Source organism: Diabrotica virgifera, chromosome 1, assembly GCF_917563875.1.
Source record: "Diabrotica virgifera virgifera chromosome 1, PGI_DIABVI_V3a".
Lineage (NCBI taxonomy): Eukaryota > Metazoa > Arthropoda > Insecta > Coleoptera > Chrysomelidae > Diabrotica > Diabrotica virgifera.
In genome coordinates this window covers 126,331,404-126,358,034 of record NC_065443.1, presented here as the reverse complement: position 1 = coordinate 126,358,034, position 26,631 = coordinate 126,331,404, and the positions used below count along the sequence as shown (strand labels likewise).

Below are 26,631 nucleotides of genomic sequence, written 5' to 3'. Positions count from 1 at the left end.
GCACTATCTCATTGGTTATCACAGTCACCTGATTCTGTCATTTATTTTACATCTTTTTTAAATTTAGATTAAATGGAACCAAGGGACTAACTGGTAATTTATTTTGATTCTATTTATTTATCTATTATAATTTAAGCAGTTTTTAATCACTTATTTTAAATGATACTAAATAAATTTATTTCTAATCTCCTTGAGAGTAGACAAGTATCATGACTGCGTGTTGTATATGTTGCCTATTCAGTTGTAAATTCTAAAAATGTTGACATGTAGGGGGAAGTGGTCGTTGGAAGTGGTTGGTGTGGGACACTTTTTGAATATTTTTTTAAAATTATTTATTTGGTCCTTATAAAATAGCGATGCTAGGATATGTGAGTCAACTCTTTGGCCTACGCAAATTAAAAAAAAATGGCTGATATAAGTATTCTTTAAAATGAAGTATAATCGATCGTGAAGGAGCTGCAAATGTCCCACACCACTGGGTGGAGTGGGACACTACTAGGGAGGTTGGGGACAGTATGCAATAAATGTTTTTTCAACATAATAGAACCTTTTCTTTATTTTACGTTATATTTTAAAATTAACCGGAAATACAAACAATAATTTTACTCCCTCTGCACCTCCAGAAGGTAATGGTGTAGGCACTTTAAACAACAGATCATTTTTCCCAATAATGCTATTGTTCATCACGTTTAAAGTACATACCTGCCAAAAGTGCCCTTAAGAAATAAATTAATTTATTAAGTTGTGATATAGGTATACCTATATGTATATCGGAGAGATCCTTTGATATCAGTTGATATGTAGTTACCTATTGAATTAAGCGTAATATGATGAAATTGACTTTTATTTTACATTGACTTATGAGCTATACATCTTTGCAGATTTTTTAAAAATAATTAATTAAAACTGTAATTTTAATTACACCAATCTTCTTTAAGTGCCGTCTCCCAATCGGAGGTTGGATATCATCATCACTATCTTTACTCTATCTGCCGCTGCTCTGAAGAGTTTTTTAGAACTGTATTTAAACCAGTCCCTTAAATTCTTCAACCATGACGCTCTCCTTCTTCGTATACTCCTTCTGCCTCTTATATTTCCCTGTACTATGAGCCTTCGCATTTCATATCGCTGTCCCCTCATTTCATGTCCCAGATAGTGTAACTTTCTTAGTTTTATTGTGTTTATTATTTCGCATTCTGTACCCATTTCTCGCAATACTTCCGTGTTTATTTTCTTCTGTGTCCATGCTATTCTAATTCTAAGCATTCTTCAGTAACACATTTCAAATGACTGTAGCTTATCTATGTGTTCTTGCTTCAACGTCCAGATTTCAGGTCCATATTGCAGTACTCAATTGCAATGCTCTTACTCTCAGTTTTAATCTAATGTGTTTATTGCAGAGAATTGTTTTCATTTTTACAAACGCATTTCTTGCTATTTCTATCCTGGTCCTTATTTCTATTGCTTGATCTTTTTTGAAATCCAGGTTCATAGGTATTTGTATTTATCAACTCTTTCTATCGGCACATTTCCCAAATGTAGGTAGGTATGCTTTTTTGCATGTTTGTTTGGCTTAATCCTATACAAATTACTTTTTTTTATGTAATTATGTTTATTTACAATCAACATTATTAGAAGAGTATTAAGTAAATTTGTTCCATGTTTTTGGGCATGAAGAAGAGACTTCCAATGATGTCTCATCTTATTCTATTTATGTTAAAGTTTTAAAATAGGTGCTGGGGCCAGGTTCTATCTATTATAGTCTCCTTGTGGCAGGGCCATTATGGAATAATTCCCTTACTAACTCATTTTCATGGTGAATGGTACGCTCATTTTGTGACTCCGTGACTCGATGGATTTCTTCTCTGATGAAAGGTATATTTAAGTCTTCGTGAAGTGTTTGATTACTTACGTACCATGGTGCATCCACTATTGATCTTAGAACTTTAGACTGAAATCTTTGGATGATATTCAGTGATGTTGACTTTGCACAGCCCCAGAGGTGTAGTCCGTAGTACCAAATAGGTTTGAGTATTGCTTTGTACAGAAGAATTTTGTTTTGAATGTTCAGTTTTGATCTGCGCCCAAGGAGCCAATACATTTGCCGGAATTTCAAGTCTAGCTGTCTTTTTTGGTCTGGATATTATGTTTCTTCCAAGTAAGACGTTGGTCAAGATGGTGGCTAATATTTAGCGTCTGGTAATGTTGGTATTCGTACATTTTCCATTCTTACAGGTGGGCATGTGTTGTGGCGGTTGGTAAGCGGTTGAGATGATTTTGTTTTGTTTACTTTTGTTCGAGATTTTGTGTACCATTCACTGAGTATGTCCAGATGGTGTTGCATGTCTTGTGAGGCTTGTATGGGATCTTCATTTACAGCTAGTATTGCTACGTCATCAGCAAAGGAAGCGATCATAGTATTATGAGACTCTGGTATATCGGCTGTATAGAGTGAGAAAAGCAGCGGCCCGAGAATACTACCTTGCGGAACTCCGAAGTTAAAAGAACAGTACATCAGACCTCTTTGCCAAACTTTGTCAAACGCTTGTGAGATATCTAGGAATACAGCGTTGCAGTATTTTCTTTCTTCGAGAGTTTTTGATATTTCATTTACTATTCGATGGACGTGTTGTGTAGTAGAGTGATTTTCCCGAAAACCAAACTGATGTTCTGGTAGCAATGTTAGGAATTAATTATCTGCGTATATTCTTTGTAGCAGCAATCTTTTAAAAACTTTGCTAACGATGGGGAGTAATCTGATGGGTCAATAAGATGTTACTTCATTGGGCGCTTTGCCTGGCTTAAGGATCATTATGATTTCTGCAAATTTCCATATTTTTGGAAAGTATGATAAGTTTAGCATGCGATTAAATATTACTGTTAGCATAATAATGGCCTTACCGTAAGGCCCTTACGAGGAAGTTGTTTTAGTACTTGTGCCGAGATTAAGTCATAACCTGGAGCCTTTCGTGAGTTGAGTTTGGTTATTTTTTTCTTGACTTCTATAGGAGTAAAACATTTGATTGGAAGGAACAATTTGACATGCTGCGCTAATTAGTTCTTCTACTTCTTCATCAGGGTCTGGTGGCTTAGCAAAGACGTCCGCTTTTTCTTTGTTGGAACGAGCCCATTCACGATTTGGTTTATGGAGGGGAGGAATAGTTGTGTATGGTTTTTTGAGCTTCTTAGTCGCTTTCATAGGGAAGGGTAGAGGGTTGAGCTTCTTAGTCACCTTTGATATGTTTCATTCCTTAACACAGCCTTGAGGGCAGTTGGCAGGACTGCTTGTCTGTCATGTCAGTTGTCAACGGGGAACGAAGGATGTCAGTTTTGGCCGCTAAAACTAGATTAGCCACTGGCTTGTATAATGTTTGTAAAATACTAAAAGTTATGTTATAAAACTACAGTATTAAAGTCTTGGAAGTCACTGGTGTTTATCTCAAATACATAACAACCTTCTAAAGGGTAGCGACAGGTTTAAACTCTTTTTTAAGTTTTGTTATCGACATCCATTAGAAAATGGGAGAACTTTTAGTATCCAATACGCCTCTCTCCTTAATAACTTATAAACCCAATAATAATTAAAAGGTGAAGTTTTAAATTGAAAACTTATTGGTCCATTTTCCTGGTGACACCTCCATGGCTTCTAAAGATTGCAAGCCAGATGGATGCTGAAGCGAAGAAGACAAGAGGGAATCAATAAATTGACGACCCCCTCTGTTCAGCTGGTAAATTCCAACGGAAAATGGACCTAGTTACTCAAAGGAGTAAAGACCAATATAAAAATAAAATAAAAATTCCATTTTTATTCAGTTGCAATGCGAAGGCAAAACAATCTTATTTTTCACTTAGAATACGGAGCGCAGTCTAGCACACTGAATCGACGATTTTCGACTCTTATTGGAGTCTCATCGGAGAGACGTAGGCCTGCTGCTCCATACTCGAAGTGACCAACCATGAAAGCTTACCCCCACACTGCAACTGACGTGTATGGATTAGGTGACTATAGCGTCATCTGGCAATTGAAAGGTGAAGTTTTCAATCCTAATAGCAACATTTATAATACTCCACCTTGGGATTGAAAATTTCACCTTTCAATTGCCAGATGACGCTAGTCAACTAATCCATACAAGTCAGTTGCAATGTTGGGGGTAAGCTTTCATGGTTGGTCACTTCGAGTATGGAGTCTCTCCGATGAGACTCCAATAAGAGTCGAAAATCGTCGATTCAGAGTGCTGGACTGCGCTCCGTATTTTAAGTGAAAAATAAGATTGTTTAGCCTTCGCATTGCAACTGAATAAAAATGAAATTTTTATTTTATTTTTATATTGGTTTTTATTCCTTTGAGTAACTAGGTCCATTTTCCGTTGGAATTTACCAGCTGAACAGACGGGGCCGTGAATTTAAATTTTTTGAATTCCCTTTTGTCTTCTTCGCTTCAGCATTCATCTGGCTTGCAATTTTTAGAAGCCATGGAGGTGTCACCAGGGAAATGGACCAATAGGTTTTCAATTTAAAAATATTTTAGTAATATTTTTAACATTTTTCAATATTATAAATGTTGCTATTAGGATTGAAAACCTTTCAATGGCCAGATGACGCTAGTCACCTAATCCATACACGTCAGTTGCAATGTGGGTGTAAGCTTTCATGGTTGGTCACTTAGAGTATGGAGCAGCAGGCCTACGTTTCTCCGATGAGACTCCGATAAGAGTCGAAAATCGTCGATTCAGAGTGCTGGACTGCGCTCCGTATTCTAAGTGAAAAATAAGATTATTTTGTCTTCGCATTGCAACTGAATAAAAATGGAATTTTTATTTTATTTCCAATAATAATTATTTAAATTATTTATAAAAACTTTATTTTTTACAGGTACATATTTCACAAAATTATTTACGTTATTCTAGTATTTAAAGGATTGACAATTTTACCAGCCATTAACGTTACATGAAGTTCTGTGTCTACAACAAAGTAGAGGAAAGGTCGATCTACACGAAAATCTACAGGGGGATCTTGACGGAATTCTCCTAAAAAAAACAGAAACATTGTTTAGTAAATATGATCTTTTAAAACACAGAATTATTAAAATACTCTGGGCTAATTAGCAAAATTCATGGAAAAGTTATTTACCAGCAATTTTATTGCTGGAATCGAATTATAAGATCCTATATATTAATAATATAGGTATGCAAAGTCCGCAGATAGTGTGCTACTTTTTTTATAAACAAAATGACGCCGACAAATCGTATTTTTTTCAATTATTGCTCTATAACTCCGAAGATTTTAATTTTACAACAAAAACACCCAAATAAAAATTCACCACAATTAAATTCTGCATAGAAATAGGTTTTTCACGATTTGCTCCGACGAAAATTTTCCTCGGAAAATGCGGGTTTTCCTAACAAAAACTCTAATTTTCAAATAAAGTTTTAGGTAGGTAATTATTAATCAATAATTAAATAACTTAGTAACATCAAAGCTTTCTTGGTAGGTATAGATTGTAATTCCAGAAGCCGGTGAAAATTAAACGAATATTTTAGCAACAATTCAATTGTTAATTAACAATTTACGATCGCAATAATAACCAAAATAATCATGATACATTGATCAAACTTATAAAGATTATAAAGATGAGATGCTTATTTAATATTTTATCGACAAAATATAAATTTCCCTTTTTTTTTGCATAATCATTAAATTTTGAAAAAAAAATAGTTATAATACGCTGGTATTATTAGTAAAGTACAAATAAAGGTTATTTACCAGCCATTTTATTGCTGGAATCGAATTCTAAGATCCTATATATTATTAATATAGGTATGGAAAGTCCGTAGATAGTGTGCTACTTTTTTTATAAACAAAATGGCGCCGACAAATCTTATTTTTTTCAATTATTGCTCTATAACTCCGAAGATTTTAACTTTACACCAAAAACACTTAAATAAAAATTCACCCCAATTTAATTCTACATAGAAGCATGTTTTTTCCAATTTGCCCCGACGAAAATTTTCCTCGGAAAATGTGGGTTTTCCCAACAAAATCTCGAATTTTCAAATAAATTTTTTGGGTCAGTAATTATTTATCAATAATTATATAGCTTGGTGAAATAAAAGCTTTCTTGGTATAGATTATAAATTCAGAAGCCGGTGAAAATGAAACGAATATTTTAGCAACAATTCAATTTTTAATTAACAATTTACAGTCGCAATAACAACCAAAATAATCATGAGACATTGATCAAACTTAAAAAGATTATAAAGGTGTGATGCCTATTTAATATTTTGTCAACAAAATATAAATTTTTCTAATCTTTCTATTAATCTAAACTGATACTTAAAATTGCCAATAATGGTTAATGGTTGATATATCAAAATACCAACGAAGTTAAGACTCTTGGTACAATTAACAATTAAGCACAAATTAAAGCAGTTAGGTATAGGGAATGCTTAAGAAGTAAAAAAGTACCATGAAATATCATTTCATTACAATACTAAAATATAGGGTGTTCCATTTAAGAAAACTCACAAAATACTCATTCCTAGTTTCGACCCACCCTGTATACTAAAATTAAAAATTTAGCTATACTAATAATTGTTAACAATAGTAGACTATACTAAAAATCATTTGAATATAAAAAGAGTTTATTATGTCAAACTACTACAATCCTACAGGGTGTGAATATTGCTACGAAATTAATAAAAAAACGTAATTATTTCTTAACCTACCCTGTATAATTTTACAAAACCTTATATTTTAAGAAAGAAGAAATCGAGGAGAATCCAAAAATGTAAAAATATATAGGGTGTCCCATTTAAAAAAATGAAGTTTTAACCAACTTCCGGTATAACCGGAAGTACCAAATAGATGAAAATATTTTCATTAAATAGATCACTCTTCAAAACCCCCTAATTCCAATTTTCATAATTCAGTTGCCTTTGGTTCTCGAGATATTTCTAATAGGCCCTTTATCTGCCTCACCTTATATAGTGAACACATTATGCGTCAAGTTTTTAATAAATGTCAAGGTGGTGCAACTGTAGGAGGAAGAAAAATCAAAAACCTACGTTATGGTGTTGACACTGTTATGTCGGCGTCTTCACCAGAAGAACTGGAAGAGATTTTTGAATAGGCTAGGCACGGTGAGTACGGAATATGGTTTGAAAATAAATACACAGAAAACCAAAGTAATCACCATCAATAGAATCAGAACAGAGATAAGAAACTTAGCAGTTTCGGCAATTAGGCTCCGTTGTTAGTAACAGTATAGGATGCGAAGACGAGATTCGTAGACGCATCACAGTGGCCAGATCGGCAACAGCCAAACTCACAAAAATATGGAAGAATTAGTATGGTATAACTAGACCCAAACCCAGACATCCAAAGTGAAAGTTATCCTCCAACACCAAATTGTTCTATATGGTCCACATAATGTTCAGAAAAAAGTCACACCATTTTGAGCGTCGGGTTTGGGGGGGAGAGGGGGGAGAAATCGTAAATTCGTAGTTTTTTACGTTTTTCGTAAATATTTCTAAAACTATACGATTTAGCATAAACAACCTTCTATACAAAAATGTTCTACAATAAATTTGAAATAAAAAAGGCCCTATGCATAATCCTTGTAAAATGAACGGTTTCAAAGTTACGGAGGTAGTGTAGTATAATTGGTCCAAAGTATATATATATATATATATATATATATATATATATATATATATATATATATATATATATACTACTACTACTATCGGTTTACAGCGTTCTCCGACGCCTTCCGACTCCTAACCGCCATTCTTCTCTGTTTAACCATAGACCTGGAGGGATTTCTCTTTCCTCTAGTTCTTTTTCAATTCCCTCCCTCCAGCTTCTTCTCGGCCTTCCTCTTTTTCTTCTCCCTTGTGGTGTCCATGCCAAAATCTGTTTAGGGATCCTGTCATCTGGCATTCTCTGTACATGGCCGTACCATACCAATTGTTTTGTTTTTATGTCATCAAGTATTGTATGTGTTACTCCCATCATTTCTCGTATTCTCTCGTTCGGTATCCGATCTCTTCTTGATTTGCCTGCTGCTCTTCTCCAGAAGTCCATTTCTGTTACTAGTAACATTTTCTGCGCTCTTTGTTTCAGTGGCCAAACTTCACTGCCATATGTGATTATACTTTTAAGTATGCTATTGTATATGAGCTGTTTGTTCGCTTTAGATATTGTCTGGTCCCACAGAATGCCGTTCATCATGGATATGGCTTTTCTACCCTGCATGTTTCTGTCTTTTATAGCAGCATCGAGTGTTCCATCTTGAGTTATCTTCATGCCCAGGTACTTGTATTCATCGCAGTGTTTAATTTCTACCCCATCGTCTAATGTAATGGACTGTTTTGTTCCTCCAATACACATGGCTTCAGTTTTCTTAATGTTGACTTCGAGACCCCATTTGTTATATTCTTCTATTAGCTTCCGCGTCATGTAACTTAAGTCGTCATGATCTTGAGCAATCAGAATTTGGTCATCAGCGAAACATAGAGTGTATATATATATATATATTGTAGTATCCAGCCTAACCTAAACATCCAAAGTAAAAGTTTTCCGCCAACACCAAATTGTTCTATATGGTCCACATATTTTTCAGTAAACAGTTACACCATTTTGAGCGTCCGGTTTGGGGGGAGATGGGGGAGAAGTCGGTAAATTAGTAGTCTTTTAAGTTTTTCGTCAATATTTCTAAAACTATGCTTTATCGTAAACAAATTTCTATACAAAAATGTACATAAAATTTAAAACAAAAAAGTCCGATACATAATTGCTATAAAATCAACGGTTCCAGAGTTACGGAGGGTGAAAAGTGGAGGTTTTCGACACTTTTTATATTTTTTGGGCAATTTCCTACTGATTTTCTTTAACAGGATTGGGTTTTATAAATCAAATTTGCTATTTCAGTGGCCGATGGTATGTTAGTGATAAGCCCTTGAAGAAACGTCAACCTCCCCACCCAAAAGCATCATCAATTGCCCAGATAATATAAAAAGTATTGAAAACCTCCACTTTTCACCCTCCGTAACTCTGGAACCGTTGATTTTATAACAATAATTATGTATAGGACGTTTTTTGTTTTAAATTTTATGTAGAACATTTTTGTATAGAATATTGTTTACCTTAGAGCATAGTTTTAGAAATATTGACGAAAAACGTAAAAAAACTAATAATTTACCGACTTCTCCCCCATCTTCCCCCCAAACCGGACGCTCAAAATGGTGTAACTTTTTACTGAACCATATGTGGACGATATAGAACAATTTGGTGTTGGAGGAAAACTTTTATTTTTGATGTCTGGGTTAGGCCTTTTTTGGACCAATTATACTATACTACCTCTGTAACTTTGGAACCGTTCATTTTAGAAGGATTATGCATTTTTGTATAAAAGGTTGTTCATGCTAAATCGCATAGTTTTAGAAATATTGACGAAAAACGCAAAAAATTATGTGGACCATATAGAACAATTTGGTGTTGGAGGAGAACTTTCACTTTGGATGTCTGGGTTATGCCATCTTTTGGATCAATCTTATCATATTAAATACTGATATTACAAAAAAACAAAATTACGCCTCGTTCGAGCATTAATATTTCCTATCGCCACCTACGCTTCAAAGACTTGGACCATAAAAAAAGCAGATTTGAAGAGTATAGTGGCATTCGAAAGGTGGATCTGCGATCTACCGTAGAATGTTGCGCATACCATGGACCGCACATCGCACAAATAATTCAATACTAACAGAACTTAACATAAAAACGACTCACCACAACTATCAACTAAAATATACTGAGATATTTTGGACATATAACTAGAAGAAAAGAGGGCATGGAACGAATGATAGTTGAAGGCAACGTAGAGGGAAAAAATCCAGAGGAAGATGTCAAGTATAATGGTCGGACCAAATAAAAAACATGACTGTTTACTTATTAGAGGAGGCCAGATCCGCTTTTAGAAGGATGTTCAAGGTGTTATGTAACACAGACCTAAAATTGGCATTCAGGATCCGCCTAGTTCGCTGCTACGTGTTCTCGGTCTTACTCTATGGTGTCGAGTCCTGGACTGTGAATAAAATCGATCTAAATCGCCTTAAGGCTTTCGAAATGTGGTGCTATAGAAGTATTTTAAAATTTTCTTGGGTGGAGAAAATTCGAAACTCCACAATACTAGAACGTCTCAGCAAGACTACTGAGATTATAAAAAGCATCAAGCAGAGAAAACTAGAGTATTTCGGACATGTAATGAGAGGTTCCAAATATAGCTTGCTACAAAATATCATGCAAGGAAAAATAGCAGGCAAACGCAGTCCAGGACGAAGAAGAACCGCATTGTTGAAGAACTTGAGAGATTGGTATTGTGTTGATACAAGCATGCTATTTAGGGTTGCAGTGAATAAAATTAAGATAGCTATGATGGTAACCAACGTTCTGGAAGGACATGATACATGAAGACGAAAGGTTACTCATTCTCCGAAGCAAAACAACACGCACAGGAGATAATTGGACAGAAATAGTCAAACAAATTACATCCCAGGCAACCAAGTGACGTCATATAACGTCGAGAAAACGTCAGCTTTGGTTGAATATATACACGTGTTTGAACATTACGTCATATAGACGTATTTTGTAGGTGATTTTAAATACGTAAGATTAATGACGTTAAAATACGTTTAAAAAAACGTTTTCATTTCTGACAGCCAAGTCTGACGTCACAAAGTTTCGTTTATAACGTTGTTCATAAGAAATTTCTCATTTATTGTTTACGTGTTTTGTGTCTTGTGTGATAAAATAAGAATTTTCATTGAGATATTTAGTTGAAGAAACGTGTTAATTGAGAGATTTTTATTCGTTTTTGCTCAGTGAGTTAGTTTAATGCAGTAATTCTTCTTGTCAACTATTTGAGGTTATGTTTATTTGTTTTTGAGGTATATTTTCTGTTAATGAACTAATTATGTGTTATCGAGTTTAATTAAATTAATTTTTAGCCTATATTTTCATGTTACCTATTTTTCATACTATTTTGAAACATCTGAAAGAGTCACTTTTTTAAAGTATTTAAGACTTGATTTTACCGACGGCGACGTGTAAAGGTCGTCAGCTTTTTGACGTTTGAAAATCGTCACAATCTCGACGTGAAAAAACGTAGGTACAATGACGTTTTAAAATCGTCACAATTATGACGTTAAATCAATGAGACAAATACACGTGATTTGCAACGTCAGTACTACGTCATAGAAATACGTTAATTGGTCATTTTTATGACGTGTTATCTACGTTATAAAAACGTCGTTTGGTTGCCTGGGATGACGCCACTACATCCTTAAGAGAAAAGATAGAGTAAGAGGACCTGTTTTATCAATATTATCTTCAATTTTCAAACACACTACAAGAATTTGGCATTTATATATTTGATATTGATGAGTTATTATAAATAACTAACAATTACATTGGTCATTTAATGCTTAATTAAGTCCGATATTTTGAAATGGATAAAGTCTTCAATTAGTCATTGTATTTAATATGTACCCACGATGATGATCTTCCCTCCTTAATGACCAAATTATACCTCGTGGTAAATTCTTATAAAAAAGCTAATAAACAACTTATTACTCAATATCCTGAATGCATTTTGTCACCTTGAGATTCACCGTGGGTTGCCTATTTGTCGTATTACGTTTCTTACAATTAAGTTACCTAAACCTTAATTAGACATTTTGCAATTCGACAAGCTCTTTTGATGGCACTCTTGTTAATAAAACAACCGAATAATTACTGGAGTCAAACAGCGAGACAATTCGTTTAGCGATTTTGTAACGACGAATTACTGACACCGACGCTCTAAGATAATTGCCCTTCATTATATTGGAATTTTAAACTTTTATTGAAATAACACGGAAGAAGAATTATAAACAAAAATACGCATTCTTCTTCTTTTTAGCCTGTTTGCATCCACTTCTGAACAAAGGCCTCCCCATGAGTTTTTCATTCTTCTCTGTTTTGTGCAATTTGGTGCCAGTTTCTCCCCATTTTTGCTTAGATGTCGTCTAGGGTCTAGCCATCGTTTTTGTGGTCTTCCTCTACTACGACTGTACTCGCTTGGTCTCCAATTTACAATGTTTCTCGTCCACCTTTCGATGTTTTGTCGTGCCACGTGTCCTACCCAGTTTCATTTCATTTGCGCAATTCTTTCAATTACATCTTCCACCTTCGTCCTGCTTCGCACATCCTCATTTCGTATTATGTTCCCTCAGAGATATTCCTAACATAGCTCGTTCGATCGCCTTACAGATATCTCTGTAAGTTTCATCGTCTCCATTCCATAGCTGAATGGATTAAAACCAATGTGGTGTAAGTCATATTTTTGAAATGATGTTAAGCCTTCCTTTTTAATCTTGATATACAATGATCAGAGGATAAGTTTAGCAGATGAACAACAGGGTTTTCGTACTGGAAGATCATGTACAGATGCAATATTCGTCATAAAGCAAATTACTGAGAAATCACTAGAGTATAATCGACCAGCATTTCTATGTCTGACTTGAAGAAATCATTTGACAGAGTAAGACTCAAAGATGTAATCCATCTTCTGTATAATAGAGAAGTCCCTCTAGATATCATAAAAACTATTGAAAACATCTACCAAAACAACAAAATGGAAGTCAGAATAGATGGACAACTTACAGAACCTATAGATATAGGCAGCGGAATAAGACAGGGAGACTCATTGAGTCCTATGCTCTTCAATTTAATCATGGATGAAATCATCAAAAACGTCAACAAAGGACGAGGATATAGAATGGAAAACAAAGAAAATACTGTGCGACGCAGATGACGCAATATTGATAGACCAAGATGAAGATAGTCTGCAAAGATTAATCCACAGATTTAACATAAGAGCAAAAGAATTCAATATGACAATTTCATCTCAGAAAACCAAAACAATAGTAATCAGTAAAGAACCAATCAGATGTAAAATAGAAATTGATGGTATCAGTATTGAACAAGTAATGGAAATAAAATACCTTGGAATTACATTGTCACGTTACGGAGACCTGGACAAAGAAGTGAGAAATCAAGTACAAAGAGCAAATAGACTGGCAGGATGCCTTAATAACACTATATGGCGAAACAGGCATATTAACACTGAGATGAGGTCAAGAATTTATAAAGCCAGTGTAAGACCAATAATGACATATGCATCAGAAACAAGACCCGATACAGCCACAACACAAAGACTACTGAGACACAAAGACACTGAGATGAAGTCAATAATTTATAAAGCCAGTGTAAGACCAATAATGACATATGCATCAGAAACAAGACCCGATACAGCCACAACACAAAGACTACTGGAAACGGCAGAGATGAGAGTACTGAGAAGAATTACAGGAAATACACTGAGAGATCGAAAGAGGAGCGAAGATATCAGAAGACAATGTAACGTACAGAGTATAAACGAATAGACACTAAATAGAAAAAGAGAATGGAACAACCACATAACCAGGATGGGGGAGACACGTGTGGTCAAAATAGCAAGAGATAAATCACCAATCGATAGAAGAAGTATCGAGTACAAGATTTTACTTTTCAAGGTATTTATTCAAGGTATTTATGAGGGTATTTATCAAGGTTATAAAGCAAGACTTACATCATTTCACAAAAATGACGTATACCACTTTGGCTTTCTTTTTGGTTTTCACCACATTACTGAGTCTTCCTAAATAAGCATTAATCTAGCTGTAACGGATAGTTTATAAAAAAGAGAAGAAAATTTCACATGAGAACACAAAATAAGAACACAAGTAGGTACCTACTTCGATCTATACCCCAGAAAATACTGGAGTGGGCCTAGTTATTGAGTCAGTCATCAGAAAAACCAATGTAACTGGCCATATTATAAACAATAAAACAGTATAAACTAATGCATATGCAAACGATGTATTTGTAGCTATCATTAGTAGGAACAAAGCACGACTAATGGAAGCGTTCAAAGAAATTGATCCTGAAGCACGAAAAAGAGGGCTTAAAATAAACAAAGTATATGACCATCAAAAGAACAAAAGAACACCTGACAATCAAAATAATATTACAATCGACAACTATACTATTGAACGCGTGAATGCCTTCACATATCTCTGCACAGAAATCAATCAGAAGAATTCCGTAAGTAGCGAATAGTAGAACAGTGAGAATAGTAAATACATACTATGCTAATAAAATATTGATGACATCGAAATTATTAGACAAAGGAACCAAAACGACTATCTACAGAACATTGATTAGACTTTTAGTAACCTATATGGTTGTGAAACCTGGGTAATAATGAAAAAAGATGAAGCCCAACTCAGGACATTCGAGAAAAAAATACTGAGAAAAGTATATCTATGGCCGGATGCAAGGGGAAGATAGCACATGGAGAATCAGGAGAAACAGATTAATGAATCCAATGAAGGTTATGTTATCATGCGTGACCCGTCAAAATGGCCCGGTCAAAACAGCCCCGTCAAAATAGCCCCGTCAAAATAGCCCGATTACAAAATAGCCTCGACAAAATAGCCCGTAAACAAAATAGCCCCGACAAAATAGATCGCACACAAAATAGCCCCGGTCAAGACAGTCCCGGCAACAACACCCCCAATAAAAAGTTTTACCTTTTACGGAGTACCATTTATTTTAAATCACTATTCTAATTGGGAAATAAGCCTCAATTTAACTTAAAAAAATGATTTTATTAACGTTTCGACTTTCACTTCGGACGTCGTTGTCAAAATACAAAATATTAATAAATTAAACAAAAATGTTGTTCCATATTAAAAAAATTCTTCTAATAATTTAATTTAATCTGACTCATTCATATTAGCAATTCAGACATACAGTATGGTCCAAATGAAAGGAATAAATTCGTTATTTCGTAAACCCGCGATGTTAAGGAAAAATCCTAAAACAGGTCGATTTTTATTGTCATACATGTCATACTAGTGACGTCATACATCTGGGCGTTATGACGTAATCGATGATTTTTTTAAATGGGAATAGGGGTCATGTGCTAGCTCATTTGAAAGTTTATTTAATTCTCTATTCAGTAATATAAACATTTACATAATTATTTAGACAAGGTTTCCAAAACCTTTTTTTTAATTTAAATTATTTGACAAAAAAAGAAGAATGTATGTAATTCATTTAATTCAAAATACATTTTACTGCTGTCAGAAATCAGACAAAAATGTTTATATCACAAATAAAAATTCATTTTCGATTAAATTAAATGTTCAAACTTCCAAGAAGCAGATGGCTTACGGGAGCTGGCTTGAACATTGAATTTAATCGAAAAGCAGAACAAATTCAATCTAAACAGAAGACAGGATTCGAGTCTCTGAAAAGACCATTTTTATTTAATGTGGTTAAGATAAACATCTGAATAGAGGATAATTACCATTTCCGAAAAAATGTATTTTTAAGGGATTATTTCATGACGAATTCTGAAGGGAGCTTTTTTGTCGGTGACACCGACGCTCTAAGCTAATTGCCCCTCATTATATTGGAATTTAAAACTTTTATTGAAATAACACGGAAGAAGAATGATATTTAAATAAAAATACGCATTCATCTAACTGCAAAGAGTAGTATAAAAAAAGGGAAGAAATTTATCCCTTAGAACACAAAGTAAGAATACAAATATATGTACCTACTCTGATCTCAACAGAACTTTCAGCAGGAACACGAGAAAGTAGCGCCCAAGCGAGCAAGCAGTAGTGATTAAACCAGTCTGAGAGACTTGATCACTCATTGATCACATTCGGGTGATACAATTCATTGGGACGAAAAGGATTAACTCATGTAAGCAGGCATTACTCCACCACAATTAATAGCACTATGTTGCTCTATAGGGGCTCTCTATCAGCAAAGTGCTTATCATGTGGGAGTCCTGGGTACACAGACTCCCACACGAAAACCTACCCCAATCAATGCAGGCCAGCGTGAGGCGCTCTATTCCCGCTACCTTTAGTGACTTAGCTTAGATCTTTATTGCTTGCTTGGGCCCCGAGTCCCCTCTCCGGGTTACGTCAAATTCGGGGACTCGGCACGGCACTCGAGTATATGGTCCGCTTTTTTGGGGTTTGTTAATCTGGTACTTAAAATTAATTTAACTGCTGAAAAAGATATGATCTTGAATCAAAATCAAATGAATCGCCTGAGAAAACGTGTCTGTTCCCCTAAACAACCCACACAGATGTTGCGCTTTTCTGTTCAGAAATCCAAAGGGCAATAAGGGCTAATTGGGCGTTTCAAATATACCTCCCGTAGCTTAGAGTTTAGAGGATACAATCTCTATAGTACTTATCCCAGGACAAAAATTCATGTTGCGATTTTATAAGTTATCGAAGACAGTTTAAAAATTTCAGATCAGCAATGGTACTCAGCAGCGCAATCAGTAGCGCACTCAGTAGTATGTTGAAGATTTTAATTTATAAAAAAATAATAACAAAATTTTTTTAAACATGTTACAACCTTAAACTCAACATTAAATCATACCAATACTTACTTCTGTTGACTATAGGATCAGGTTCTACATAGTTTCTGATGTTAACTGTAATGGCCTGTTCTATATTTGTTACAAAAATTTCTCTGAAACTGGTCATTGGTGAAAAGTCCGCTTGATTTGGTTCAAAAACTCGTCGAATACCCAACTAAAACAAATTTTAGAATTTTCTTATTATTTTACATTTTCAAAAATGTCGAAATACAACATTTTAGCAAAATATTAAATTATGTAAAACATATTTTAAAAAAAATTGGTTTAAATTAGAGCTAGTGCCTACAAAATAATTTGAAAATATCTATGTATCATTAAATGGTGCATAAAGGTTTAGCCACTCAAAAGAATCCACCCTGATATTTGACAATATTCATTGAATTTTGTGAAAATGCTAAAACAGATCGAATTTTATTCCAACGGAGTCGTCTTTTAACGATGACATGTGTCATTTGTCAACCTCCTCCCTTCCAGTGCCGCAAACTTTTAATTTTTAAATGCAATACATCCTTAGACAGGTATTTCGCTAGTGATCCATGATTTTTTCTTTTCATATTAACTTTTTGAAAAAGTGTAAGAACTAATTAGCGCAGCATGTCAAATCGTCTTTCGATAAAAAGTTTTACTTCTGCAGAAGTCAAGAAAGAAATACATAAACAAACCAACAGCCTGCTAAGCTTATAATTCTTAAAAAAAAATGAAAATTCGCTGAAATCATTAAGTCATGAAAAGAGCCCAATGAAGTAACATCTTATCAACCCACCAGCCTACTTCCAACCGTAAGCAAAGTTTTTGAAATGTTGCTGTTCCAAAGGATATACTCAAATCATGAATTCGTAATTTTACTACCAAAACTTCAGGTTGGTTTTAGGGAAAATTACTCCACTGCACAACAAGTCCATCGAATGATAAATGAAATAACTAAAAGTCTTGAAGAAAAGAAGTACAGCAAAGCTATATTCCTAAACACCTAATAAGCGTCTGGCAAAATCTGGCACAGAGGCCTGTTTTACTAAGTACAAAGTAGCACTATCCAGTAACTATGTTCTCCTATTCAAATCCTACATATCAAATAAATATTTCTCTGTAAAATTCAATGACTAATAATCCATGCTTTGTTCTATCAACTCCGGAATCCCGCATGGTAGTGTTCTCGGACCGCTGCTGTTCTCACTCTACACAGTCTCTATACCAGAGACTAACAATATTACAATCTCTTTAATTACTGACGACGTAGGAATACTAGCTGTAAACGAAGGTCCTATACAAGTCTCACAAGATCTGCAACATCATCTAGACATACTCAGTGATTAGTACACAAAATGGGGAACATAGGTAAAAACAAAAGCAATTCAAATAACTGACGGATTCGACCGTTACTTGATGGAAGTTCATTTTATCTAACAATAAAACACTGAAAACGTTTGTTTTCTATACTTCCACAAAATTTATTACAACTATGTGACTACACCTGTTTCGGCAGAGTGCATTTCTCAAGTGATTTAGTTTACTATGTGTTTGCCTTTTTAAAGTCTTTAACTGAAGAGGTTGAGGAGTGGGGAGCTGTTTGTCTCGAGTTGGTCATTCAGAATTATATCTGTATTTTTTAATTTGTTAATTTCCATATATTCTAATAAAGATAGCTTAAGACCTTTATTTTGAGTATGCAGAGTTTGAAACTCTTCATTAAAAGAATGATTATGATCTAGAAGGTGAGGTGCGTATGTAAAAGTGTCTGTTTTTCTATTGTAGAAAGCTCTTTTGTGTTCTGCTACCCGTTTGTCAAAGGTTCTGCCAGTTTGACCGATGTAAGTTTTCGGACAGTCACCACAAGTTAGTTCGTAGACACCACTCTGTAGTTGTTTTCTCTTTCGGCTCTTATTGTTCTTAATATGTTTGCTTAAGTTGTTATTAGTTCTGAAAGCTGGTGTTAATCCTTTCTTTTTTATGTATCTGACTATTTTTAAGATAGAGAAGGTACCGGGTTCTTTCTGTGGTGGTGGAGAGACCAATTTCAGGGCTTTCTTATGGAGTTTTTGATTTAAAATTTTATTAATTGTTTGTTTGTTATAGCCATTGTTTACTGCTATTTGTTTAATGACATTCAGTTCTATTTCGAAGTTATTTTTTGACATGGGAATTTCTGTCATAGGAATAACTTCGAAATAGAACTGAACATCATTAAACAAATAGCAGTAAACGATATTCCTAACGAACAAACAACAAAATTTTAAACCAAAAACTCCATAAGAAAGCCCTGAAATTAGTCTATCCACCACCACAGAAAGAACCCAGTACCTTCTGCTCTATCACATATACTGGCAAGATAACAACAATAATAGCCAGATACATAAAAAAGAAAGGAATAACACCAGCTTTCAGAATTAACAACAACGTTAGCAAATATATTAAGAACAATAAGAGCCGAAAGAGTAAACAACTACAGAGTGGTGTCTACAAACTAACTTGTGGTGACTGTCCGAAAACTTACATCGGTCAAACTGGCAGAACCTTTGACAAACGGGTAGCAGAATACAAAAGGGCTTTCAACAATAGAAAAACAGACACTTCTACATACGCACTTCACCTTCTAGATCATAATCATTCTTTTAATGAAGAGTTTCAAATTCTGCATATTCAAAATAAAGGTATCAAAAAGTAGTATTCAAACAAGTATTCAAAATAAAGGTATTCAATCTATCTTTATTAGAATCTATGGAAATTAACAAATTAAAAAATACAGATATAATTCTGAATGACCAAGTCGAGACAAACAGCTCCCCACTCCTCAACCACTTCAGTTAAAGACTTTAAAAAGGCAAACACATAGTAAACTAAATCACTTGAGAAAGGTACAATGCCGAAACAACTGTAGTCACATAGTTATAATAAATTTTGTGGAAGTATAGAAAACAAACGTTTCAGTGTTTTATTGTTAGAATTCAAATAACATTTACCAACCGGTACAACAAATGCCCACCTGTAAGAATGGACAAGATAAGAATACCAGCAGTAACAGATGCTAGATACCTTGGCCTCCATCTTGACCAACGTTTCACTTGGAACAAACTCAACATATAAAACAAAATTCTTCTATACAAAGCCATAAACAAACCTATCTGGTACTATGGACTACGAAATCTATGGGGCTGTGCAAAGACAACGTCGCTGAATAGCATCCAAAGATTTCAGTCTAAAGTGCTAAGATCGATAGTGACTCCATAGTATATAAGTGATCAAACACTTCACTAAGATTACGACTTAAAGATTCCTTTCCTCAGAGAAGAAATCCATCGAGCCACGGAGTCACAAAATAAACATACCATTCAACACAAAAATGACTTCATCATAATCATACATCTCCAAGTGGAGCAAAGGGCACCTTGCGGCGTTTCAAGTAGCATGAGGAATGATGGTGAGGTTGCTAGTCCCACGCATCATCTGTTGAGTTCCGTCCAATTTTGTTTACTAGTTTTCTCCATTCTCTTCTGTTTTTTGCTATCTTTTTTGCATCGTTCCATGTTAAATGATTTTCTTTGAGTTCTTTCTCTATTGTTCTTTTCCACGTATAAGATGGTCTACCCATTCTTCTTTTGCCTTGAGCATTGTAATGTAGAGCTTGTCTAGCAATATTTGTTGCTGGTTTTGGTAAGGTGTGTCCTATCCACTTCCTATAAATGACTTATAAGGGAATTATTCAATAATATTCATGCCACAAAGAGACTAGATACAATCTGGCCCCAAGACCTACTTCAAAACTAAACCAAAATAGAATAAGGTGAGAGATCAATTGATGTTACACCTTCCTCTAAAATTTAAAAACATTAAATGTCAATAAGATGCCTGGTAAAAGGAGATGAATAGAATAAAAGTTTTACCTAAAGATAATCAATAAAGACAGGCAATTGTTAATAACAACTAGAAATCATTTTTAATATACCAAGATTCAGTGAGATAATTTAAAAGACGATTTAAATGTAACATATTGAGTTATATTTCTATCGCCACTTACCTTTTGCAAAGTGGGTGTCAAATTGACATACCCCTTCAGCATAAAACTTGGTATAACAGCGGTCACATGCCTGAGCCTTAAATTTTCTATGATATACTTCAAACTTCCATTGAACCTCAATTCACAAATAAGCCTATCGACACCGTTTTCTTGCACAGGTAGCAGTATGAGTAAGTAATATTTCGGGCTGTCCAATGGAAAGCTTAAAGCTTGAACCTTTAGATGAGATACGTAGAAAAACGGTAGTACTGTATCGTACTTCATGAACTCAATTTGATTTTCTCGATACTTTCCCTGTATTAAGAAGCTGGGTCTCATTTGTGGTACATAGGGTTCCAAATTATGATGGTTGTTTGAGTGATAGTCATCGTAGTATCTAGCAATTACGTAGTCTACCACGGATCTTGTTCTTCTTATTGGATCTCTCTTTGAATCTCCTATTCCACTGGCTAATTTTCTATTCTTTCCAGAAAGGTACTCATTATAATCCGAGGTGTAAGTAGATCTGGGTCTGTGTTTGTAACTATTTAACTGCTTGAAGCTATTTTTTGATCGTTTTCGTTTAGCAGGCAAAGTTGGGGAATCACTGGCAAAAACCTCATTTTCATCAACATCTTTAGACGTTTCGATCTCTGGTGTTGATGCATCTGGGTAGGGATATGACAGTAAAGTTGTTGTTTCTGGAACAGATTCAGTTTCTGTAGATATTTCTTTTGTACTGTCTTCTGCTTCAGTGTTTGTTGATACTTCAGGTTTAATTTCTGTAGCTGGTGCTTCAGTTGTGATTTTTTCTGTAACTTGAGTTTGTGTGAATGATTCAGCCACTGTTGAAATCTCAGTTGGTACCAATGTACTATCAAATGTTACAGATTCGATTGTTGTTGCTGTAGATTTAGCTGGTGTGAATGTTTCACCTTCATTTGAAGCTTCAGTTGACGTTTCTTTGGATAAACTTGGTTCTGTTGTAGTTTCTTCTATTAAACTGTCTGTTGTTGTTTCTGTAATTGTAGTTTGCGGAAATGATTCACCTTGTGTTGATATAACTGTAGGTGTAGTCTGTGGTAATAAGTCAACTGTTGTTGATATTTCAGATGGCAAAGTTACTAATATAGTTTCCAACATTATAATTTCTGTTGTTGTTTCTGTTTCACTTCCTATCGGTTCAATAGTAGTAATTATTGTTGTATCAGGTATCTTAGAAGTAGTTTCTAGAATGGCACTTTCTGTTGTAGTTGTTATAGGAGATATTACTGTAGTATCTGCTTGAGTGGTATAATCTAAAAAAAAGTTTTAAATTTATTAATCTAAAAAATGTAAACAATAATATAAATAACACATTGTGTTATGGAAGCCTCCAAAAACATTTTTTTGGTAGCTCAAGCACCTTTAAGAAGCACTGATGATGGAAGTTTTATACTGAAAACGTTCTGTGATGTAGCCCGAAAGGGACTTTTTAATATAAGTATGTATACCTTATATAAAGGATTTTAATTAATTTTTTTAAATAAGTAAGACAAGCATTTTTACTAAAAATTCTAACTTATCAGAAAAACAAGCAGAAGATCAAAATGCCTATAATCCGGACTTTTACCATAATTAACAATAACCAAAACTGATTGATATCTTCAGGATATAGCTTAAACTGTCTTCACATTGGGTAAAGTTTGTTTAGCAGTAAATGGTTGACTTCAAATAATACCGGTTACCGATAACCGATAATAGTATAAAAGACCCGGTTTCAGATAAAATTTAAATATGTTTGAATGTTTGTTTTTCTATAACCTTAGCAATTAAAATAGATTTAATTTATTTTAAAACTCATTTGAAAACAATAATTTCTGGTATATAAGGCAAAGCAATATATTTTACATCCGTTTTTTTGTTATTGTCGTCGTAATTATTGTAAATTTTGTGGATCCTTTGTTTTATTATAGGAGTACCGTCTAGTCAGTGTTAATTGCCAAACTCGTTTCCTTATCGGTCCGGACCGGTCTTAACAATGGGCTAAGTCAGATAAATTTAATAATATTTACGACCGCACTAACTGAAGTCAACCATTTACTGCTAAACAAACTTTACATTGAAAGAATAATATTTAAATTGACCACAACTTACCAGTGGTTGATGAAATTTCCATTGGTACGTTTTCTGTATTAATTTCTGTAGTTGTAACCTCTTCTGCAGTTGTCTCCATAGTTTCTTTGATCACCTTTGTAGTGGTATCTATATTTATAGTGGTAACTGTTGTTGGTTCCTCGGAAGTACTTGTAGGAGAAGTTGCAAGTGTTGTATACATTTCTTCAGTTGTGATACTGGGTGTAATGCTATTATCTTTTATTTCCCTAGTAATTTTTGTAACTTCTTCTGTAGTACGCATACTTACTTCTGTAGTCACAACTGTAGTACTAGTTGTAGGTACTTCTGTGGTAACTATTTTAAGTGTACTTGGTTCTGAATTTGGTGTAGTAGTTGGTTGTAAAGTTGTAATAGTGGTAGTGAGTTCTGTAGGTAACATAGTACTTAATTCAGTTGATATCATAGGGATAATCGTAGTAGTTGGAGCTGTAGTTTCTTCTGTAGTTAAAGTAGTAGTTGGATTTGTAGTGGTAACCATATCTTTGACAGTTACAGATGCTGTAACCACTGTAGTGTCTAACTTAGGTTGTTGTTCTGTAGCAGTTGGAGGTAACGTCATCTCCATGGTCATTTCTCTTCCAGGTGTGTCTGTAGTTGTTAAAGATGGTCGCTCTGTTGTTGGTGGAGGGGGATATAACCCACTGTTAAAAGACGTAATATCAAAACCATAGTACTTTAAAGTGTCGACATAGGATGATCTTAAAGTAACGTTCTCATGGTTTAAGGTTAATCCTGCTAGGAAACCTTCTTTGGGAATAAAATAACTCTGAAATATAAAGAAAATAAAAAAAGAATGATTTATTTTTCAATAAATAAAATATAGAACATGTTATTGTTAGTTTTGGACATATTAAGGTAATTCCTTTAGGATCATTAGTATCATGTATGAGAAAAAATCTGCGGAAGACTTAGAGCAGGATGAAAATAAATTATAGTGATGAAGTATAGGGCTTTTCATCGATTGTCATTTGTTTCGAGCTTCCGTCATATGTTGTATATTCCGTGTATAATATTAGTATACACGGATTATACGACATACAGAAACTCGAAACAAATGACTATGAATAAAAAGCCCTATAGGGATGTAGGTGATAGTAATCATGAGACAATATTAAATAATATGATTTACGAAGATGAAACGGGAATAGATAATTGAAAATGTAAGCAATATTTACCTTTAAATGGCGATGAATATCTCGCAAACCCACTCTAATAATTGAAATGTCGTTGGGAATATGAGCAGCTTGTTGCAGTTCACGTACCGCTTCACCCTGAAGACCTTCTCCTAAAGCTATAAGAATACTAACAGCCCCATAGGGCGATATGGCTATATTATCTTCGTTGTTTTCATTGTGAATCTGAAATAAAATAATAAAAGAGTTAATACAAGAAACAATAGATTCATCCAGACGGGAAAATGTATGGATTGAAGGCCTAAAATATAACTCGTTACTAAATAACAACAATTATTGTTGTATTGGTAACTGTCTTTTAACACTTTGTATAGTAGAAATGGAAATCAGTCAGAATGCGCAAAAAAGTGACGGTATCAATGTTTTTTATAAATGTTTAAGAAATTCGAGTAGCCGATGTAAAGATCAGCACTGACAAGATAAGCTAGTATTTTAACATCCTATTAATCAATGTAAATTAGTCAGTAGTTAGGTTACAGTAAACACTTAGACGATAGACATAGACTTAGATAATTAGACTATAAAAATAGTAAGCAAGAGAAATAATTTTTTTCTACTTTTAAGGACAATCACATCATATTCGAACATTATTTGGTTAAAACATCTCATTTTTGTTGGTACAAAAACATATTAATTTGTCTGTACTAAATTATAGTTCTGTTGATATTCGAGAAGACTTGGTATTTACACAATGTTGCCAAACTGAATTTTGTTATAATCGGTATAAATTTTCTAGCCTATTTCCGAGCCTGTTATACTTCCTTTTTTATTGGGAAATAAGCCACAATTAGATTGAAATAATAGTTTTATTAACGTTTCGACGTCCAAATCGGATGTCGTTGTCAAAATACAAAATAATATCTACTAAATTAAACAAAAATGTTGTTGCTTAGTAAAAAATTTTTCTAATAATTTATTTAATCTGACTCATTTATATCGGCAATTCAGAAATATTATACATTTTAAAGTAGAAGACTTTAAAATGATATTGCTAATATTTATGAGTTGCATTCCTGGAACGACTTTACTGAAAGATAGTTCATTCTATTACATGAAATCAATCCAAACTCAAGAATATCCGCCACAAAAAAATCATAGCATGTGATCTGTCTTTAAAAAGACAAACAAATGCAACATTCTCTAACACGAGAATTTTACTCTCACTGTTGCATTTGGTGAGACAACCAAATGCAACAGTGAGAGTAAAATTCTCGTGTTAGAGAATGTTGCATTTGTTTGTCTTTTTAAAGTTTAAAGACATATCACATGCTATGATTTTTTTGTGGCGGATATGCTTGAGTTTGGGTTGATTTCATGTAATCGAAAGAACTATCTTTCAGTAAAGTCGTCCCAGGAACGCAACTTATAAATATTACCAATATCATTTTAAAGTATTCTATTTTAAAATATATAATATATGTCTGAATTGCCCATATAAATGAAGAATTTTTTACTAAACAACAACATTTTTGTTTAATTTAGTAATATTTTGTATTTGGACAACGACATCCGATTTGGACGCCGAAATGTTAATCAAATTATTATTTTCAATGTAATTGTAGCTTATTTTCCAATTAAAATAGTTGATTATAAAAATGATACAAGGAAATAGCTTCAGAACAATAGTATACTTCCTTTGGTATCTCATGGACTGGCAGGATCGCCACGTGATGTTGGGAGGAAGGAGACAAATAACTTCTTACATTTTAATTAAACAGTTTATTCATATTTTTAAATCTATTTACATTATCGAACCGCCTTAGACTAATTTGCCACAAGATAACATTCAAGAATGTACACAGTCAAAGTACCGACAATAATAAAACAAGTACTTTCGACTCTATTTTTGTATTCCTTTTTTACCTGTTGAGGTTAGTTTATTATTTGGGTCGCAAGCATGTAATTTCAATATATGTAATAAAAATCACCCTGTATTATCATGGCACCGAACAGTCACTCAGATGTTTGGTTAACAATAATAAAAATTTACAAAGGTCATATTACATATATCGGAAAGGATTCCGACACTTTTCTTATGTAAAAGTGGTTTCAGTTCAATTGACTTACACTTTGCAGAGAGGTACTTAGCTTTGGTCATGCTTATGTTGAGCAAAAGTTCTCATTTCCCCGAGACTCAGAAATCAATTGCTTCTGATTATTTTTTAATAGAGCTTCAAAGTGTTGGCTTTTAGCCCATTTTTCAAAATCCTGAATTTGGAAACATACCGTGCCACACATTCAATACACGGCATCTGAATCACAACAAACACGAATATGGTATAGGAATAACATTTCTTTCTGTTCTTCAGTCAAAAAAATTAGATCCCATAATCTTTAAAGTGCTATATCTTAGAAAGAATTTATTTCTGAGAATTAAGACACTGAGAGCTTCTGATCAGCATTGCAAAATCCCAAAATATTCGAATTAGAAGAAATGATGCCCAAATACCATATGCGTCTTCTGCAAAATACTTGGGCGTCACACTTGATGCAAGACTTCGGTGGAAAATCCATATTAAAAAAAGGGAAGAACTAGGTATCCGTTACAAAAAAATGTATTGGCTGATGGGAAGAAACTCAGTATTGTCCATACATAATAAAATACTTTTGTAGAAACAAATACAGAGACCAGTATGGGTAGTATGGACATGGTTGCCAACTCTCGGGCTGTGCCAATTCAAGTAACATCGCAGATCATCCAGAATCTAGGTTAATACCTACATTATCAACATTTC

At 34.0% G+C, this 26,631-nt stretch overlaps 1 protein-coding gene across 1 annotated transcript in view; it reads right to left on the bottom strand.

Annotated features, from left to right (window-relative positions):
* Window positions 1–4,844: 4,844 nt before the first annotated feature.
* LOC114338741 (serine-rich adhesin for platelets) overlaps window positions 4,845–26,631 on the bottom strand; it is a 146,624-nt gene continuing 124,837 nt past the window's right edge. The window contains exons 2-6 of the mRNA XM_028289360.2: window positions 23,879–24,061; window positions 22,683–23,469; window positions 20,568–21,844; window positions 16,565–16,709; window positions 4,845–5,027 (exon numbers count right to left, since the gene is read on the bottom strand). Coding sequence (XP_028145161.2) covers window positions 4,894–5,027; window positions 16,565–16,709; window positions 20,568–21,844; window positions 22,683–23,469; window positions 23,879–24,061 — 2,526 coding nt within the window. The 3' untranslated portion in view covers window positions 4,845–4,893. The remainder of the gene's footprint in view (window positions 5,028–16,564; window positions 16,710–20,567; window positions 21,845–22,682; window positions 23,470–23,878; window positions 24,062–26,631) is intronic.